Below are 22,361 nucleotides of genomic sequence, written 5' to 3' on the forward strand. Positions count from 1 at the left end.
TTTATCTTTCCTCCCTTCAGGCTCTCTGCCTTTATTCCTGATGTAGGGCTTTTGCCCGAAACGTCGATTTTACTGCTCCTCGGATGCTGCCTGAACTGCTGTGCTTTTACAGCACCACTCTATTCTAGACTCTGGTTTCCAGCATCAGCAGTCCTTGTTTTTACCTCGGTTCCAAACCAAAGTCACCTGTTTAATTACCCTCATTATTTAAGCTAATATTGACCTTTTAATCAATCCTAACAACTCATTGGAATGGTCCAACACCTTACATGTTCACTTCCGCTGATGCATGCTGACAGTCATATGTACGATACTGTGTAGCAGCTTGCTAAGACTCCCTCAACAGCATTATCCAAACCAGATTCTTCAGACACTGGAAAGAACAAAGGCAGCATACCCAAGACAACATTGTCCCTTGCAAGAACCTCTGCAAGTCACACACCACTATGATGTTGATGTGGACCCTGTACATATTACTGTCAGTGGGTCAGAATCCTTGAACTGAAAATGTGTTGCTGGAGAAGCACAGCAGGTCAGGCAGCATCCAGGGAACAGGAGAAGCACAGCAGGTCAGGCAGCATCCAGGGAACAGGAGAATCGACGTTTCGGGCATAAGAAGGGCTTCTCCTGTTCCCTGGATGCTGCCTGACCTGCTGCTCTTCTCCAGCAACACATTTTCAGCTCTGATCTCCAGCATCTGCAGATCTCACTTTCTCCTCAGAATCCTTGAACTCCCTCCCTAACAACACTGTGGTGACATCAATATTATTTGGACGCAGCTATTTATAAAGCTGGTTCACCAGCACTTCTCAAAGGTGATTGGCTTTGAGCAACAAATACTGGCCTAGCCAGTGACACTGACTCCCCATAAAAGAAGTACAACAAAAGTCTTACTCAGATGTGATGGGACTATGAATTTCGACTCTGATCCATTGTTGTTCAATTGTGATCAAGTCTTCCTACAATGTCTTAATTTTGAGGTTTAGCTGAATGTACCCTCCCTCACACAGCTTCGCCAGATTTGTAGCTCATGATGAGTTTTAATATTTCTACTTGTTATTATCGATGTCAACTAAAATAGTGTCAAAAACATCCTGGGTTGAATTTTGCATTCTTTTGGCTAAGCCCAAGTTGCATCAAGATTTTTTTGAGGGTTTGTCCCTCCCCTGCCTATTTGCAATACTCACCTCATTAATTAGCCACCACTGCCCTGCATGGTTCCTGACATTTGCCCAGAATTGGCAAATGAGCAAAAGTGGCACCCTGTATTGTGGCCAGGCGCCTGGGAACTCCTGCTGGACAAACATAGGACTCTCTCCTTCCTAAGTCCTGCTGTGGAAACTATGACACCAGACCATGCCAGCCTGTGGGAGGTTAGCACCTAGCTTGAAGCAATCTCTGCCATCTGGAAGAATGTCCAGCAATGTAGGAAGAAAGTCAATATCCTTTTCCACTCCAGCCATTTCCCTCTGATATCTCCCACTCGCTCTGTCTGTTTTACTACACTCACCTCCTGCCAAGGCTCATGCTCTACCAGTCTCATGTGCAACATCTTCCTTATTCATTCCCACCCAGCCCAGCTCCTGGCACCACTATACTTGCATGCCCTCTCTGTTGTGCCACCACATCTGCATCAGCAGTAACAGTTAGGCCACTCACTTTCATAGAATTGCTACAGTGCAGGCAGAAGCAGTTCGGTCCATCGAGTGTGTACCAACCATCTGAAGAGCATCCTATGCAGATTCTGGTGAATCTCCTTTGCACCACTTCCAGTGCAATGAAATCTTTCCAAAAGTGGTGACCAGAACTACAGACAGTACTCCAGCTGTGGCCTAACCAAAGTCTGATATAGTTACAACATAGCCACCCTGTTTTTATAATCTGTGCCATCGCTGATAAAGACAAGCATTCTGTATGCCTTCTTAACCACTCTGTTAACCTATCCTACTAGCTTCAGGGATCTATAGTCAAGCACCTCAAGATCCCTCTGAACCTCTAAGCTTCTTAGTGTCTTGCCATTCATGAGCGTTCCTTTGTTTTGTCTCTTCTTCCAAAGTGCATCACCTCACATTTATCAGGGTTAAATTCCAACTTCCACTGACCTGCCCACCTGACCAACCTAACACCTTTCTCCTCACTTTCAACCACCCAGCCGACCCTTATGTCATCCACAAATTTATTTATCATCCCTCCTAAATTCTTATTGATATCCTTTATGAATCTAACAAACAAAAAGAGACCCAGCACTGATCCCTGTGGTATCCCACTACACAATGTGCTCCAGTCACACAAACAGCCTCCTATTGCCACCCTCTGTCTCCTGTCTCTAAATAATTTGGGATCCAACCTTCCAGTTACCCTGGATCCCATGAACCTTCTTTATCAGCTTCCTGTGTGAGACCTTGTCAAAGGCTTTGATATAACTGTGGAACTCTACTCGTCGCCAATCAGAAAAAAAGGCCCATTTATATAAACTGTTTTCTGCCAGTCATACATCCATGCTAAAACACCTACACCACAAGCTTTTATGATTCACCATGACCTTTGTTGTGGCTCTTATCAAATCCATTCTGGAAATTCAAGTATAGTACGTCTGATGGTTAATAAAACCACAACACTGAAAATGTTTGAGATCTGAAATAAAAAAGAGTGTGGTGGAGAAGCTCAACAGGTTTGAAAATGTGTTGCTGGAAAAGCGCAGCAGGTCAGGCAGCATCCAAGGAGCAGGAGAATCGACGTTTCGGGCATGAGCCCTTCTTCAGGAATGCCTGAAGAAGGACTCATGCCTGAAACGTCGATTCTCCTGCTCCTTGGATGCTGCCTGACCTGCTGCGCTTTTCCAGCAACACATTTTAAGCTCTGATCTCCAGCATCTGCAGTCCTCACTTTCTCCAAGCTCAACAGGTTTGGCAACATCTGGCAACATCTGTAGAGTTCTGAAACAGAGTTAATGTTTTGAGTCCAATGTGACCCTTGTTTAGCATAAACCATCGCTAAAACCAGAAACATAGAATATGTTAACAGCTTATTTGGGGGAACTTAGAGTATTCTGATGAACCATTTTAGTTTATTGCACTAATGTTTATTAGCTGTAATATTTTATGAATGTAATGTGCATTGGCCTGTCTTCACATTGCCAAAATGATATAAAGCCTATGTCGTAAAATGGCCAACATAAGCATTGCTACATTGTAAATGCTTTTTATTACTTTCTCATGATTGGAACATTGAAGTAGTTTAAATGCTATATTAAAATGAAGGCGTTCTTTATACGATTTGCAAAGCGTAGGAATTTAGAAAATACGAGCAGCAAAAAGCCATTTGGCAGTTTGAGGCTGCTGCACCATTTAACAATGATGGCTGATTTTCCAGCTCACCATCATCTTGTTGCATTATAATTCAAATCCCCAAAACATGAATGAATAAACGGCCCTCAATGGTCTTTAATTCAATCGATTCACAACCTTTCGAGTGAGGATTGTACTCCTCATTTCAGTCCTTTATTCTGAGGCTCTAAAGAGCACAACTGCAGTAATGTTTTCCTCATAGCACCATCAAAATACTACAAATTTCATCATTGAACCATTAAATATTTGCACACATTTTAGGTAACATTCTTTCCCTTTTCCACACAGCATGCCATTATACAGCTCATGCTGGCAATACACTAAGACTTAACCTGTACCAAGTGCAACAAATTCTTGTATATGTAAGTGTATTTCACAGTGGGCTGGTTCACTTTCTTTCAATCAACGCAAACTATCTCTTTTTCTCATTTTACATAATCTTTACAGCTCTTTTGTGCACCTGCTCTAATGATTGTATGTTAATTTTGCATTCCAAACTTATATTGGCTTGTGTACAATCCACGAGTTATTTGCATCCCTTCCCCCATTCTCTTTCTGGTACATTAATAGCAATGGTGCTATTTTCTATCCTTGCCCAAGACTTCATCAACCTAGTTTCCAGTTTTCATGCGTCCCTCACACAGAATTAAATCTCCGATTTTTGGCAAGTGCCACAAGGTGCTCCATTGTGATAGGGAAGGTAACTAAATTGTATGTATTTTCAAAAGATCGTTTTATTGGATTTGGTTTCAAAACTAATAGGAATGAAACTTCTAGCAGTTGATTGTTCTCAGTTTATTGGTAATAATCAAATATACATTATTTATTTGCACAGGTGGTGCCTCTTTAGATCTCAATTCAGTGGAACCTAAACCAAAGAAATGGATCCTTGACATGACTTGGCTAAATTTGGTGCAGCTTTCTCATTCATTCCCATTCACTCAACTGTTAGTACAGGTGGCAAAAAATGATAAAGCTTGGAAGCAATGGTTTGATAATGAAGCTCCAGAAGAAGCTGCTCTCCCTGATGACTATGATAATATATTGGACACTTTTCATAAACTCCTTCTAATTCGTAGTTGGTGTCCAGATCGTACAATTGCTCAGGTAAATGTATACATTAGTTAAGTTTTTGTAGTCTGCTTCCTCATTGCACCACCATATATGCTACATACATACCCATTATTCAACAAAATGTTTATTTCACAAGTGAGTGATATTGCTTAAAGTAATGGCTGTTGAAGGGATAATGTTAGAAACTGCGTTAAGCTCCACACAGTCTGATGATATCATAAGGATTTGGTTAGGGGATCTTGTAGAATATCTGCAGGTCTCCCAAAAGTTTTGCTGGCAATGTCTAATTTACTAATGTAGCTTGTGGCTGGTTGAACCAGACTTTATAAAAGATCTTAAAGTCAGGGAACACTTAGGAGGCAGCGATCATAATATGGTAGAGTTCAGTCTGCAATTTGAAAGCGAGAAGGCAAAACCAGAGATAATGGTGTTACAGTTAATGAAAGTAATTACAGGGGCCTGAGAGGGGAACTGACGAAGATTGACTGGAAGCAGAGCCTAGTGGGAAAGACAGTACAGCAACAATGGCAGGAGTTTCTGGGTGTAAATTATGCCACAGTACAGTGGTATGCCCTTAAGAAAAGATAGATTACCCAGGGAGGGGGAGCACTGGGAAATCAGAAGATTGGGAAGGCTACAAAAACAAACAGAGCATAACAAAGAGAGAAATAAGGAAGGAGAGGATCAAATATGAAGGTAGGCTAGCCAGTAATATTAGAAATTATAGTAAAAGTTTCTTTCAATACATAAGAAACAAACGACAGGCAAAAATAGAGATTGAGCCGATCCAAATTGATGCAGAAAGGTTAGTGATGAGAGATAAAAAAAAGCTGAAGAACTTAATAAATACTTTGTCAGTCTTCACAGTGGAAGATATGAGTAATAGCCCAACAATAAAGCAGAGTCGAGGGACAGAGTTGAGTATGGTGACCATTACAAAGGAGAAAGTACTTGAGAAGTTAAAAGGTCTAAAAATTGATAATAAATCCTGGCACCAATGGGCTACATCCTAGAGTTCTGAGGGAGGTGGCTGAAGAAATAGCAGAGGTCTTGGTTGTAATCTTTCAAAAATCAGTCTGGAGTCTGGGAAAGTCTCAGATGATTGGAAAATCACTGTTGTAACCTCCTTGTTCAAGAAAAGATCAAGACAAAAGACGTAAAATTATAGGCCGATTAGCCTAACCTTGGTTGTAGGTAAAATTCTAAGGATGAGATTTCTAAATTCTTGGAAGTGCAGGGTCAAATTAGAATAAGTCAGCATGGATTTAGTAAGGGGAGGTCATGCCTGACAAACCTGTTAGAATTCTTTGAAGAGGTAACAAGTAGGTTAGACCAGGGAAACTCAGTGGATGTTATCTACCTAGACTTCCAAAAGGCCTTTGATAAGGTGCCTCATGGGAGGCTGTTGAGTAAGGTGAGAGCCCATGGTGTTTGAGGTGAGCTATTGGCATGGATTGAGGATTGGCTGTCTGACAGAAGGCAGAGAGTTGGGATAAAAGGTTCTTTTCCGGAATGGCAGCCAGTGACCAGTAGTGTCCCGCAGGGTTCAGTGTTGGGGCCACAGCTGTTCATTTTATATATTAATGATCTGGATGAAGGGACTGGGGGCATTCTGGCGAAGTTCACTGCTGATACGAAGTTAGGTGGACAGGCAGGTAGTTCTGAGGAGATGGGGGAGATACAGGAAGTTTTAGACAGTTTAGGAGAATGGTCCAAGAAATGGTTGATGAAATTTAGTGTGAGCAAATGTGAGGTCTTGCACTTTGGAAAAAAGAACACAGGCATGGACTATTTTATAAACGGTGAGAAAATTCATAAAGTCAAAGTACAAAAGAATCTTGGAGTGCTAGTCCAGGTTTCTCTAAAGGTTGACTTGAAGGTTGAGTCCATGGAGAAGAAAGCAAATGTAATGTTGTCATTTATTTCAAGAGGGTTGGAACGTAAAAGCAATGAGGTGCTACTAAAACTTTCTAAAGCTCTGGTTAGGCCCCATTTACAATACTGTGTCCAGTTTTGGGCCACACACCTCAGGAAGGACATACTGGCACTGGAACGTGTCCAGTGAAGATTCACATGGATGTCCCCGGAATGGTAGGCCTAAATACGATGAACAGCTGAGGATCCTGGGATTGTATTCATTAGAGTTCAGAAGGTTGAGGTGAGATCTAATAGAAATTTACAAGATAATGCATGGTTTAGAATGGGTGGATGCTGGAAATTGTTTCTATCAGGCAGGGATACTAGGACTCATGGGGACAGCCTTAGAATTAGAGGGGGTCAATTTAGAATGGAAATGAGGAGACATTTCTTCAGCCAGAGGGCCTGTGGAATTCACTGCCATGGAGCGCAGTGGAGGTCGGGATGTTAAATGTCTTCAAGGCACAGATTGATAAGTCCTTAATGTTGCAAGGAATTAAGGGATATGGGAAGAGTGCCAGTAAGTGGCGTTGAAATGCCCATCAGCCATGATTGAATGGCAGAGTGGACTCGATAGGCCGAATGGCCTTAATTCCACTTCTATTTCTTATGGTTTCTGCCATGCAATACATCTTGTTTGGGACATAAGCTTCTTCTCATTAAGACTGGTTTTCCCCTATCTCCGTAAACCAAGAAAGCGCTTAAACCCAGTCAGGGAAAAGAATGGTAGCAGCAAATTACCCTGACCATAAGATGCTAGCACATGCAATGAGAGACACAGCAAAACTCCCACAAAATGATTAGATTACTTACAGTATGGAAACAGGCCCTTTGGCCCAACAAGTCCACACCAACCCTCCGAAGAGCCACCCACCCAGACCCATTCCCCTACATTTACCCCTTCACCTAACACGATGGGCAATTTAGCATGGCCAACTCACCTAACCTGCACATCTTTTGAACTGTGGGAGGAAACCCGCACACAGTTGCCTGAGGTGGGAATTGAACGTGGGTCTCTGGCGCTGTGAGGCAGCAGTACTAACCACTGTGCCACCCATGCATTTGGAAGTTTCCCTCAGGACATTAGTACACCATTGCAAAACCAGATAATAAATAGGGATGAACAAAACTACTATTTTATTCTTAGTTCAGCCATCGAGAAAAGACTATAATGTGATGATTCTCAAAGGGATAATGTTGGAACATTTGAAACATTACAGGATACTCGGCAAAGGCAGGTGTATAGAATTAGGCCACAGATCAGCCATGATCTCACTGAATGATGGAACAGACATGAGGGGCTAAATGGCTTACTCCTGTCCTTCTTTTCTATGTCTCTATGTCTACAGATTGTACCGTGTTCTGTTATCTGACCACTTCCTAAATGATTTCAGACTTTTTGTCTTGTTATTTTGTCTGGAAGTTCATTTTCATATTGATGACTTTTTGTGCGAGGAGATATTTCCTGATGCCAATCTTCATTTTTCTTTTCCTAATTTTAATTTTGTTCCATTCTCTTGTGACCCCACTTTAAAACATTTTTCCAGATTTCCTGTATCTATACTGGTACTGAACTTTTATATTATATGGCTTCATATTCTGTTACCTCTTTTCAAGGTTAAAAAGTAATTGACTTCTCCAAATTGCTTCAAGTGCTAGAATGTCTTTCATGCATTTCAATGACAAGAACTGACTACAGTACTCAAGGTGTCAGCCGACCAGAATACAATATAATTTGAATAATATTTCCTGCACTTCCAACAGTCTGTGTTGTTGATTGATGGTATGCAGTTGTGTCAAGTCTTATATCTTTTTCACCTTTATCTCTAGCTATTTCAACATCATTTATGGAGTGCACATGCTGTAACCTTTTTCTTCATCTCTAGCATCTTCCAGCTGTCTATATTGAATTTGATTTCCAATTTCTTTTACCATTTACGGATTTTCTTCAAATTATGTTGCACCCTTAGGTTAACTTGCCTTTTCTACTTTAATCAGCCCAGATTTTGCACTGAGAATTATATTGAGATTAATAACATTCACTATTATAATAGAGTAAATCTAACTCGTGCATAATTAAATGCGCAAATCCAGAGGATGAAGTCCAGGTTACCCTGCTACTTCTTTACCTGTGGCATAACTATCCCTCCAGTCAATGGAAAGTGTACAGATTTGTAGTACTTACTTGCTAGTTATTCATTAAGCACTACAGAAAATCTTGTGGTTGGAGCATTCAAGTGTGAGCGAATTCTTAACATTGTGGTCACTCATAATTAGTGCTGAATAAACTCAGGTCCTGAAATCTAACTTTATTGTTGTTCAGTGTAAATTGAATTAGTTTGGAGATCTTAAGACACTTGAAATTGCTGCAATGTCTTTCTTTTTATTGTCTGTCTTTTCACTATCCCTTTTCTTTCTTTCCAAATCTCAATTTTGCTTTCTGTACATGAGTTACATTATTAACAGGAAATAGCAGCATATTCTGGTAGTGTAGCTGAATTATCCATAAGATCAAAAGGCATTGGAACAGAAGTAGGCCATTCTGCTTATCAAAACTGCTTCACTTTTCCTTCAGATTATGGCAGATGTGATAATCCTCAACTCCGCTTTCCTTCCTTTTTCCGACAACTCATGACTTCCTTACTGATTAAAAATCTGTCTATCTCAGCCTTGTGTATACTCAGTCACCCAGCCTTAACAGACGTCTGTGAGAAAGAATTCCACAGATTCACTGAGAGAAGAAATTTCAGAACTAGAGGGTATAGGTTTAGGATGAGAGGGGAAAGATATAAAAGAGACCTCACACAGAGGGTGGTATGTGAATGGAATGAGCTGCCAGAGGAAGTGGTGGAGGCTGGTACAATTGCAACACTTAAGAGGCATTTGGATGGGTATATGAATAGGAAGAGTTTGGAGGGATATGGGTCGGGTGCTGGCAGGTGGGACTAGATTGGTTTGGGTATCTGGTCAGCATGGAAAGGTTGGACCAAAGGATCTGTTTCCATACTGTACTATGACTCTATATCTGATGACAGCAGGTTCACACTCCCAAAGCCCAGAAGGGCAGGTTTCAACATAGTGAACAGTGAGCACCATTTTTCCTTTACCATTGCAGTGAAATCTAGGATAGCAGGTGTAATTTTCAGGACCCGCCTGGAGCTTTTTGAAAGGATGGGCAGGGAAACTTAATTGGGCAGGAGACGTAATTTTTAGTTTCCACACAGCAGGTTAGACTAAAGGTGTGAAGAAATCTTTAGGCCAGTTTTGCATTCATTAGGATGTCATAAATACTCATTAACTGTAACCCCACTGGAATTAAATTCACATGTACAATTTTATTAGCTGAAAATGGGAAATAAATAGATTCACAAACCTTACCATACATTCAAGATGTTTATCAGATGGGGTAGGTTGCTTTCTCTCAGCTCTGCTGAGTAAAACATTCTATTACATGCTGGTTCTGGAATTCACTGCTGCACACTGGCTTTGGAGGCCCACACATTATTAAGAAAATTAGAGGGAACCAAGGGACAGTCAAGCTTGGAATGGGAATCTTTGATTGATTGTGATAAGGAGCAAGAGTTAAAGTAACCAGACAGATAATGACAGGGCTATAGAAACAGGACGAAATTGAATATGAGTCAAGGAGAAAATACAGGAAAGGATAAAGCCATCAGCTGTAATGGGTTTGATGTAGGTGGAAGTATACGCAAAAAGGGGAGGATAGAGAATTTAAATCAAAGTTTACTTCATCCATCCATCCCAAAATTGTCCCAAAATCAATTGAATGATTCGGAACATTTGAAGCTTGCTAAGGAGGGGACTTCGATCTATTTACAAGTGCTTAGGTACAAAAAGCACGCATCCTCAAGAAGGTGTCAACCCTGGAACTGAATAAAGCCATCCCACGGGTACCTGTTAATGCATTTGCAGGGAAGGGAATTGATCCCTGTGTATTTAGAGACAAATAATCTGTAAAAGCCACAAACAGCAGCCTCCCAATCACATGCATACATTCTAATCTTTCACAAGAAGGGCAGCTATCATTCTCTAGCAGTGCTGAAAGTAATGGTTGGGTGTGGATAGGCAGAGGTGGACCAGGCCCATTCGTAGGCAGTTCAGGTATAACTTTGGGATGAAAGTATTATGCAGACTGAACATGTAAGGGCTGCTTTACAGAGGATAATGAAGGATAACAAGATTCATTTGTACTAACTGCCATAAAAATTACAAATATCTTGCCCATGGCAGCATCTGAAAAGTGGAGAACCAGTTGCGGGTGATGGAGGATGTATCATGTATATGTGTAAATGGGACAGGATTTCATCGAGACAGGTGGAGCCTGATAGGGCCTAAAGATGATAATGACTACATCAAGATCTCAAATTGGAAACCTACATCTCATTCACGCAGCGGTGTTATTAGCTTTCATGCATGTATCGGAGACAAAGACATTAAATTCTCAAGTTTCTTGAGAAATGTCACCAGTGATGCTCCCACAAAATCTTACAAATCCAATGGCACAATATTATGCTCCATTGTCAGAGTCTTTTCTCAGAACAATATTCCTAGCATTGAGGGTCTAGCCACTACCAATCAGCTGCACTGGGGGGAACCACATTGACTATGTGCCTGACATAAGACTTTCAAAACTAACTCTCTACTCCAAATTACATCAAGGCAAAAAGTTATCAGAAAGACAGAGGAAATGCTTCAACCTTAAAGCCTCACTAAAAAAATAGGCAAAACCACCATTGTCTCTTGGGAATCTTGAATGTTAACTGGAGAAAAAGGGTCATCAAAGGTCCAGATGGAGGTTAAGTATTAATAATGAAAGGACATTCCACATACCCACCCCTTAAAGGACTATTTATCTTATTGTGGCCAGCAGTATTGGGCTGAATAGTTACCTCACACCTGCAACACTGGACTGAAAGAGAGTCATCCTCAATCCTAAGGAGGTACATAAGAGAAGAGAAAGGTGTGATTGAGGAACTGAAATTGACGTAAAGCTTTACATAATGTGTATGGCTAATATGTGTGTAAGTGATCATTCTGAAATCGTATTTCATTTTGTTTCATTGGTTTAAGGGGGGCATTATCAGGATGACACACTTTAAGTAGTGGCGTGCCACGGGGTTAGTTCTAGGGACGCAATTATTCACAATATCTCTTAATGACTTTGATGAGGAAAGTTAATGCACTAAATCTAAGTTTGCAAGTGACAAAAAAATTTGGTGGGAAGGCAAATGGTGAATCAGACTTAATGGGCTGAATGACCTACTGTACTATCTCTTAGTGTGTCTTATGATCCCATGATGAATTAATCCTATAAAAGCTGTGAAATGTTGACCTGACTGGATTATTTCCATCATTAAATATTTATTTCAGATCAAACAGCTCTCTGCACTGTTGATTTTTGTTTGATTTATTTTCTGTGTCTCATTTGAGGTAATTGTTTGAATATCTTTCAATACTGTTGACCAGTATTTGTTTGTCTAACTCTGTTCTTTATGATATTCTGTTGTACATTTGACAATATCCATATTTTCCACTACTTTTACTTTTCTCAGGCTCGTCATTACATTGCAGCTTCACTTGGAACAAAATATGCAGAAGGAGTTATTCTAGATATGGAAGCAATGTGGGTAGAAAGTGATAATCGAACACCTATGGTGTGTTTCCTTTCCATGGGTTCTGATCCTACAGAAAGTATTGAACGTTTGGCAAAGACCAAGGTATATTATAAAAATAATGACGAGATCCAGCAATTTAAAAAAATTTTCTATTATCATTATGCTTGTTTTCTTAATTTTACACCTCTCTGCTGACTTATAGGAGACATATCTTGGGCTAACTGTTTCAGCTGTTCCATCCCACATTTAGGCCTCATGTTTGCCAGCACTGATCAGTAAAGGGTCTGGACATGTTATATAGCACATGCTAATCAATATCATACTTGCAGTATGTTCCAATAGCTCAGTAAACTTGCTTCAACCAAATGATCAAGTCTGAAAGACTAAAAGGAGTAATGGGATGGAATATGGCATCTGCTGCTGCCACCCTGTTTCTGAGAGGAAAGGGCATGTGAAGTGAGTTTAACATGCCACTCCCGACCAACCAACCCCCCCATCCCATTGCTCATGATACTTAAGTAAAGTGTCATGAGTGACTGATTAGAAAGCACAGCGGGGCCTGAAAGTTTCATAGTCTGGGGGATCCTGGAATGGGTGAGGAGCACTGATGAATGAACAATGAACTCTGCAATAATGAGAGTTGTAGTCCATGAGACTTGGTAGGAGATGAATGCAGTTGTGAAGTTAGAGTGAGTATGAGGTAACTGAGAGAAGATGGTGGCATTTAATCTTGCAGAGTACAGAAGGTCATTGACCTTCTTGTGGCATGATTGCTTGTTCCTCCAGTACATAGAAATGGTCTGACCCAGTTGGAAATTTTGGAGCAGCATCTGGTACCGTGGTCTCTTCTGGTGGTTCTGAGAAAGGAGGATGACCGTCTTCTCTGTTATTTATCCTACAGAAACTTCAGGTTTCTGTCAGCATAGCAAGGTAACAACTTGCCTCTTTCAGACATCTCCTTTGGAATTGCACAGGGACACACTGTGAAGGACAACTCCTGACTTGCAGCATATGAAGTGGTGCAGCGGTGAGGTTTAAATGTGGCACTGGTGGCATGAACATTGGAATGTCCTGGCTCTGGGGTGCATGTCTGTTGCTGCTGAGCATGAGTGGTGTAGTGGAGGCAAATGCATATGTACTGAGTCATGAGTACAACATTGCATAAGAAAAATCACTAGGGTTTACAAAGGGGAAGGCCTCCCTGAAACTCCCCAATATTAAGACAGCTAAAGTTTGGGAATATTCAGCTCATCAACTTGCATTGAAGTGATAATTTATTCAATTCAATTACAAAGCTATATTTATATTTTAAGACTATCTGTAAAAGTTTGTGAGAAGATTTGTAGCTCGGGTGCTCATTGTTGTGGTCCTGTTCGCCGAGCTGGGAATTTGTGTTGCAGACGTTTCGTCCCCTGTCTAGGTGACAGCCTCCTGTGAAACGCTTCTGTGATGTTTCCTCCGGCATTTATAGTGATCCAGTTTCCGAACCAGCATCCACAGATTCAATCAATAAGCACATCGACCTGGACCTAATATACCGGCCACTGCAGCGGACAGCTGGAACTGACAACCGGAAGCGGCAGATTCAAACCACTACAAATGCCGGAGGAAAGATCACAGAAGCGCTTCACAGGAGGCTCCCAAGCACTGAGGATGTCACCTAGACAGGGGACGAAACGTCTGCAACACAAATTCCCAGCTCAGCGAACAGAACCACAACAACCATCTGTTCATTTGATCTAGGTTATGTTTATTCGAAATACAAATAAGTGGAATGTATAATGTTGCAATTTAATTCATGAAAATATGAATTTCATGTTTGTTTTATGCATGCTAAATTTTTATTACCTCTTGATGTTGTATAAATGAGAAGTAGTTGTATAAGTGACTTATACTTTGAAGTTATAAGTATACAGCTTCAAAGTGTAAAGCTGTAGATTGAGTGAACCAATTTTACATTGCTACGAGTACAAAGAGACGAGCTCCTTTTTGCATTTCTTTAGAATGTGCCCTGCCGTGCCATTTCTATGGGTCAGGGTCAGGAGATCCATGCAAGACGTTTACTGACTCAGAGCATGCAGGATGGTGGCTGGCTCCTTTTACAGAACTGCCACCTGGGTTTGAATTTCTTGGATGAACTTTTAGATACAGTCACTGCAACAGAATCAATGCATGATGGATTCCGAACCTGGATCACAACAGAGGTCCATTCAAAGTTTCCCATCAACTTATTACAATCATCTATTAAATTTACCAATGAACCCCCTCAAGGTAGGAGAGAATTTCAAGAAATTTCTTGGAGCTGCTCCCATTCTCTTACTGTAACTTCACTGGAAGTATGAAGTAAAGTCCTTTCAAACAAGTAAATGTGATTTTCACCCATTCCTTCAATGTTGCTGGATCAAAATCCTGGAACTCCCTCTCTAACAGCGTTGTGGGTGTTTATACACCAAATGGTCGTGGTTCAAGAGGTCAGCTCACCATCACCTTCTCAAGGGCAATTAGGGATGGGCAATTCAGTGACGCCTACATCTCCTCAGTGAATAAAAGAAAAATCTGACTTCCTTGAACTTGCATGAAAGAGCGGAACAGCTCCTAAATAATTCTGAGCCTGTGTGTGCAGCATTGAATTTTCTTAGAAAAAAAACAAACTGTTACTTTTCTATGAGTCAATAGTGGAGACAATGGGCTGTTAACAGTGGTGGGATTTCTCAAAGCTACAATAACCTTTAAATTGTTTCTACCTTACCAAATGTTCATAGGATAGATACTACGATTTGCTGTTATTCTTCATCTAATCCATTTGCAACGGAATAACTTTTCTTTCTTTGGTAAAGCACAAATACTTTGCAGTGACTGGCCAAAGTCCTTCTGTAGTTATATAATAAGGAAGTTCTAGTAGATATTTTGTAATCAACCTGTTCAGAGATGTTATTACAGTACATTTGTGGAGTAGGTGGGACTTGAAGCCAGACCTCTAATGCTCAGAGATAGGGACACTATCACTGCAGTACAAAAACCTCCTGAAGTCCCTGTACTTTATGCTGAACTATGCATCTCAGCTGTGCTGTGTTAAGAGTGCTACCAGTGATCTGTATTAGAGCAGGTAATTGTTATTTGTGAAGCCCTGGGGTGATGGTGATTGATCTCCAACAATCATAAGCCTATGCCAGAAATAACACAAGCCACAAATGGGAGCATCAGTCTAATATAACTATATGACACTTTCTGACACTTCTCATGAACTTAGACCCTCAGCAGGACTTGAAAAGGGTGATGGAAAAGTTGAGGTTTCCAGTCCATTCCTATCCAAAACTACATTTCCCTCCCAATGACCCAGTCGGCAAAGTTGGCAGCAGTATCTTCACTATCCTGCAACATTCAAATAAAGGTACTGAGGCACAGCACAGAAACCTGTCCATTTCTTTTCTGCCTACTATTTCAGTTCATTCCAAAAACTGGTAGAAGAGGAATGGAAAGCTTTGACTCAATCCAATCCAATCCCCAAAAAAGAAAAAAATGCTCATATCTAAGGGACTTCACTGACCATCATCTGTAATGGCACTAGCATGTGTCTCCTTGATAATACAGGGTTCTTTTTGGCTATGGAAATTCTATCAGACAATCCAAAAGTCTTGCCAGAACTCTCCTCCAGTAGGAGGAGAGAAATCTCACCATTCTTAGAAGAGATGGTATCTGAACAGCTGGAAACAGTGAGATTCATGAGCTTACACACTGCTCTGCGGGGCTAGATAGCTCAGTTGTCTAAATGGTTTGCCATGTATTTCAGAATATGCTAACAATGGGAGTTCAAGTCTTTATCTGGCTGAGGAAGCATTTACATCTTCCCCTAAGAGTGGAAGGCAATGGCAAACTATCATTGTTTAAAAAGAAAAGTCAAGAAACCAGATCAGGATGACACATCAGCAGATAATAAGCCAGAGCACTCATGAATAAATGATAAATTAAAGTGATAGAATTGGTACAATACAAACATGGAGAAATTGTGAAGCAAAGTCTTGGACAAACTTTTCCACAGTGCTCTGGATCTTGTTAAATTGAGGAGATTGAATTCCCAGATATTCTAAATGAGCACATTGTGGGCAGCACGGTGGCACAGTGGTTAGCACTGCTGCCTCACAGCGCCAGAGACCCGGGTTCAATTCCCACCTCAGGCGATTGACTGTGTGGAGTTTGCACGTTCTCCCCGTGTCTGCGTGGGTTTCCTCCGGGTGCTCCGGTTTCCTCCCACAGTCCAAAGATGTGCAGGTTAGGTGAATTGGCCATGCTAAATTGCCCGTAGTGTTAGGTAAGGGGTAAATGTAGGGGTTTGGGTGGGTTGCGCTTCGGGGGGTCGGTGTGGACTTGTTGGGCCGAAGGGCCTGTTTCCACATTGTAATGTAGTCTATACGAATCTATAATCTATACGAATGGTGTGTCAGAGTAGTTTTTCGATGGAGTAGGTTTGATGGAGTAGACATTGTTTTCCTATCATTTTCATATGTTCACACATTTGTTTGTATCTCTAGGGAGCTTTTGACTTTTCTCACAGACTTGGAGTAGCCTGAGTTTTAGCTCTTTTGTGCAAATTGTTCAGTTCATCAGTTTGGACATTTCTACTGTGTCTGACCATGAAGACTTCCAGGAATAAATTTGATCAAATAGCAAATGTAAAGTTATCTTCATCCCAGAGGGCTATTCCCTCACTAGAGAGAGATGACTAGTGGTGAGTTTAACCTGAGAGTCACCATGCTTCAGATAAGGGACGAGTTTGACCTTCATTGTAATCTCAGCCAGTGATGTTATCAATAACTGATGTCATTGATATCACTCTGCATCACAAACCAGTTGTGCATCCAAATGAACTAACCAATTCACTTCAGAATGGCACAACATATGATTCTTTGGGGGGCCATGAATTGCTCCTCGTAAAACTTTCATTAATAATATGCTTGACCCCATTGTAATAGTAATAGTCTGAGGCTAGATAAAACTACTGAAAGTATGATTGAATCTAAAGCAACACTCCTTATGTAAAACATATTGAGATGAGTTCACTCACATGACAATGTAGCATGAAATGAGTTAAAGAGACAAATTTAATTGTTTGGTTTGTTTTCAAGGACCCAATAAAGAACTCACAAATATATAGCTCCTTTATTGCCATGAAGCAACCCATTCATTTACATGAACGGAAAAAATAATATTCAAGTAAGGAAAAAGATTACATGAAAGATGAAGTAGAATACTGGCTCTTTTTGGTGAATAGTAGCAAAGTAAACATATGCTTTCAACAAACATGCACTAAGGGAATCTATAAACTGGCTGCTTAAATCATTATGTATTGTAATGAGCTATTCAGTCCTAAGGGTGACTGACACACTTCATGGTGTGAATATATTTTTGAACTTGAGAGTTTGGAAGATCTGCATACTGTGAAATCAGTGTTCTCATTTCATTTTCAATTTTTAGTGTTTTAGAAAGAATGTTATATTTTGGACCTCCAAGGAAATGAACTTGCCAGCAGTATTTGAAATTTCCATAGTTTGAAAGATTACAATATAAGCTGCAAGGTTTAGTTCGCTTTTTTTCATGAGTGACATTGATTCATTTGCTTTTACATTCCCTGTACCACTAAGTATCAGTCTAAATGATAATTTCACTGCTTGTCTAAATTCTTATAAATCTGTAGGTGTGAAAGCTGGTCTGAAACGTACTTATAGCAGCATCACCCAAGAACAACTGGATATAAGCAATATGTCACAGTGGAAGCCTTTGTTATATGCTGTGGCATTTCTCCATACAACTGTGCAGGTACAGCTCTTCTAATTCCTTAGAACATGATTTACGTTGTAATCCCAATTGTAATGAACAAATTTAAACCTCCCAATTCTAATTGAATCAATAGAAGAACACTTCTGTTATAATTGCTACACATTTATGAAGCAAGTCTGAACATTGCAACCTGTAATTTTCAGTAATGTTCCATATATAGTAATGGATGGGAGAAACATTCTGGTTGGTTCTGGCACAGTTTTATGATCTCCCTATCATATTTCTTTCTCCATGTTAAGCTCAGGACATGCTTAACATCCAAATCTTAAAGGCAACTATATGTCCCAAAGTTTTAGCGAATCATTCATGAGAGAAACTTTGCTTTAAAACCTGCAGTATTTTCTGCTTAGTGGTACTGAGAGTGCTTATTCTCAGTGGTATTGCTGGAAAGATACAAAACATCTATATGTCTGTAGTCAATGACCTTTCCTAACATGATTACAAGAATTGGCAATATACACTAAAATGCCAACTGAAGGTAATAGTGACAGAAACTTTTGTTGAGGTATAACCCCAGTGAAACGAAGCCTTTCTCTGTACAAGAGTAATTTATTGATTTGCTTACACTGAGGTACAGCATTCATCAGATATTAATAGGGCTTAGTTGTCAAAAATTAAATAAGGCAAGATTGGTTAATACCAATCATGATATGTTGACTTGTTCCCAGGACAAAATGTTTCTGTGGGCTCAAACGCCTATATTGTTAATGCCCAGAGGTCTTTATCCTGTTGTGTCAATGCTGAATCTTTGAAGAGTTGTCTAATTTTCTTCTGAACATTACCATTTTCTCAGCAAACCTGAAAATGTATCTTCCTCAAACACATGTCCTTTAGAATTTTCCATTAGCATGTCATGTAACTGGCTTTATTAGGTGCATGTAAATCTCAGCATTTAATCAGTATGGGAACTCCAGGTTGCCTATACATCTACAAAAGCCTATTTTTCTCTTAAGTAACCTAAATGATCAATTCAAAGCTGGTAGCCATATATTGCAATTCATAATTGATTTAAAGATTACCTATGATTTCAGCTAGCATGTTAGTAAACTAAATAGACTATCTCAGCAGCCACATTGAATTCTATTTATAATTTGGTTGGTTCCACATTCTATCATAACTCACTTAGATCTCTATTGTTTGTGAATTGTAGATCTTTTGTATTTCATAGAATCAAAGGCAATTATACAGAATGCGCCTTTCAACCCACATATCTATGTTAGTTGAGAGAACACATTTCAATCTTATCCCAATTTCCCATCTTGTAAGTTATATTTAGATATTATGTTTATTAAAGTTAGATTCCCTACGTGTGGAACAGGCCCTTCAGCCCAACAAGTCCACACCGACCCTCCGAAAAATAACCCACCCAGACCCATTTCCCTCTGATTAATACACCTAATACTATGGGCAATTTAGCACAGCCAATTCACCTGACCCGCACATCTTTGGACTATGGGAGGAAACCGGAGCACCCGAAGTAAACTCATGCTGACACGGGGATAATGTGCAAGCTCCACACAGACAGTTGCCCAAGACTGGAATCGAACCTGGGTTCGTGGCGCTGTGAGGCAGCAGTGCTAACCGCTGAGCCACGTGCCGCCCCACTTGCGACACTTCAAATGCATCAGCAAGTTGTTTTTCAAATTTGGTGAATGTGTAGATCCCTACTCTATTTCAGTCAGTGAATTCTAGGCCTCTACCACCTTCTGGTGCAAACCTTTCTTGTTAATTCCACAATACTCCATTCTATGAATTATCTTAATGCTTTGCCTCTTGGTTAATGACCTCTCTGCTATGGAGTATAAGTCCTTCCTATCCACTCAATTTAGCAAAAAATGTATTAAGAAATGTGAAACACAATAATCACAACTCCTGTGCAATACTGCAGGCCAACTAGCCCATCAGGTGCTTTATTTGAAAAATAGAAAGGAGGTTCTTCCTAATTTCCAGGCAAGTGTTTACACTTCAACCAATGTTATAAAATAATGATTATATGGCCTATACCACATTCATGTTTGGATGGAAGGCAATGGTGTAGTGTTAATGCCTTTGGTCTGATAATGCCGAGCTAATGTGCTAAGGAAAACTGAAAGAACACTGGGTGCTGGAAACCAGGAACAAAAACAGAACTGGGTTCTTAAGAAGGGTCAACGGATCCAAAACATTAACTCTGATTTCTTTCGACAGATGCTACCAGACCTGCTGAGTTTTTCCAGCAACTTCTGTTTTTGAGTAATGTGCTGAGGATGTGGGTTTGAATTTTTCCCCAGCAGATTGTGAAATTTGAATTCTTTAAAATCTGGAATAAAATGCTATTCTAATGGCAAACATACAACCACTGTCAACTGTCATTAAAACACAGTTTATATAATTACCAATGTCCTTTAGGGAGGTAAATCTGCTGTCCTTACATGTAACTGATCTACATGTAACTCCAGCCTCACATCAACACTTAACTGCTGTCTGGGCAGTTAGGGATGGGTAATCAATACTGGCCTCGGCAACAACACCCACATCCTATGAACCAGTTTAAAAAAGGACTGTGCTGTCTAATTTGACAGCTATATTCCCAGCATTATAGCAATGTCTGCATCTCAAAAGTATGTAGTTGACTCTCGAGTTTTGAGATATTCATAGGTCATGTAAACTTACTTCTTTTAATTGTGCTAAGTAATTCTTGTTTGTTTTTCCAATTAACATCTCCAGGAAAGACGCAAGTTTGGGCCACTTGGATGGAATATTCCATATGAGTTCAATCAAGCGGACTTTACTGCCAGTGTTCAGTTTGTGCAAAACCACCTGGATGAAATGGATATTAAGCGTGGTGTGAACTGGAACTGCGTGCGCTATATGTTGGGGGAGGTGCAGTACGGAGGGCGCGTAACAGATGATCTTGATAAGCGACTACTCAATACCTTTGCAAGTGTGTGGTTTGGGGAAACAATGTTCACAGATAAATTTTCCTTCTACAAAGATTATATCATTCCTCAAGGCAAGACAGTTCAAGAAATCCTGCAATACATTGAAAATCTGCCGCTTGTTGATAGTCCTGAGGTATTCAAGATTTTGTATGCTAAAATGAAAATCTACTAGATGTTAAGTTCAGTATTTTAATAATATGTATGTCATCTATGTTCTGAGAATGACTCAGATATTTTTCCATATCTAGTGCATTTATTTGTATATGAGCCAGACCTCAGCAACAGTAAAACAAGACAGGCTCAAGACATGACGAGGTGAAAGTGAGGACTGCAGATGCTGGAGATTAGAGTTGAGAGTGTGGTGATGGAAAATCACAGCAGGTCAGGTAGCATCCGAGGACCAGCAGAATCAATGTTTCGGTCAAAAGCCCTTCATCAGGAACACGTGACAAGTTAATGATGTGACAAAGGGTAAAGATAAAGGTTCTTCTGGTAGCATCGAGGGAATAACTTCTCTTGGAATTTGATTAATTACAGACTTCTAAAAAAGCATTACTTGATATTATTTGCTGGTCTGTATTTCTTATAATGCCTGCTTTAATTCAATCTTATTACAAATCAAGACTGAACTAACCTAAATGCAAGCCAATTCATTTAACATCTATAACAGAGAAATGACTAACTATTTAGAACACTGCTTTCTTGTTATTAGGAATAAAGCCGTGCATACCAGAGACAATAGCTGACTTTTCAAGTCGCTATGCATGTTTGGAAATGTTGGGTGGAACCTGACTCTGAGATTCACATTCCCATTATTGGGAATTTTTATGCCTTTGGGTTAAGGATCTAGCAGCTAACTTCCCCAACCATAGCAAGCCTGTCCTTGCTGTACCTGAGCATACAACTGGGGCTCTATAATTGGCCTTTGAGTTAGCTGGATAATAGATATACAGGTTTTTGTTGCTGATCCCTGTTCATTTCCAGGAGATGAACAATTATAGAGTGTCCAGTGACACGGTCCACATTTCAACAACAACAACTTGCATGTAGGTTAGGTGAATTGGACATGCTAAATTGCCCGTAGTGTTAGGTGAAGGGGTAAATGTAGGAGAATGGGTCTGGGTGGGTTACGCTTCAGCGGGTCGGTGTGGACTTGTTGGGCTGAAGGGCCTGTTTCCACACTGCAAGTAATCTAATCTAATCTAATGTACTTCTTACCCTGTTCCTTTGCCTGGATAGGGTGTTTCAATCCATGCTATTTCCATAGAGTCAGGCCTTTTTGGTAGAAGATGTGGTTCACATCACATCAGAATAGTGGATTGGAAAGCGTAATCTGGAGTCAGGAAATTTTTTGACAGCAATACTCCAAAAGCTTTTGAAAATATAACATGTCATAATCTAATAGTGTATGATGAATCAAATACTGTGAATGTTGTTGTCAAGGTTGACCTAGGCAGTCAAATACTAGATGTCACATTTTTAAAGGAAGAGGTTGCCCCTTTAAGACAGAAATGAGGAAGTAAAACTTTTCTCGGAGGATCGTAAGGCTTTGGCATTCTCTTCTTCAAAAGGCAGTGCCTGCAGAATTCTGAAATAATTTTAAGGCAAAGCTGGATTGTTGATTGCCATTG

At 40.2% G+C, this 22,361-nt stretch overlaps 1 protein-coding gene across 2 annotated transcripts in view; it reads left to right on the forward strand.

Moving 5' to 3' along the window:
• The window catches only part of dnah5l (dynein, axonemal, heavy chain 5 like), a 362,555-nt gene that overhangs the window by 285,626 nt on the left and 54,568 nt on the right, over positions 1-22,361 (forward strand). For both annotated transcript variants that reach the window (XM_043690231.1, XM_043690232.1), the window contains 5 exons: positions 4,183-4,454; positions 11,912-12,076; positions 13,978-14,245; positions 17,667-17,788; positions 20,516-20,863. In XM_043690231.1, the coding sequence (XP_043546166.1) occupies positions 4,183-4,454; positions 11,912-12,076; positions 13,978-14,245; positions 17,667-17,788; positions 20,516-20,863 (1,175 nt within the window). The remainder of the gene's footprint in view (positions 1-4,182; positions 4,455-11,911; positions 12,077-13,977; positions 14,246-17,666; positions 17,789-20,515; positions 20,864-22,361) is intronic.

This window comes from Chiloscyllium plagiosum, chromosome 5, assembly GCF_004010195.1.
Source record: "Chiloscyllium plagiosum isolate BGI_BamShark_2017 chromosome 5, ASM401019v2, whole genome shotgun sequence".
In the NCBI taxonomy this organism is placed as follows: Eukaryota; Metazoa; Chordata; class Chondrichthyes; order Orectolobiformes; family Hemiscylliidae; genus Chiloscyllium; species Chiloscyllium plagiosum.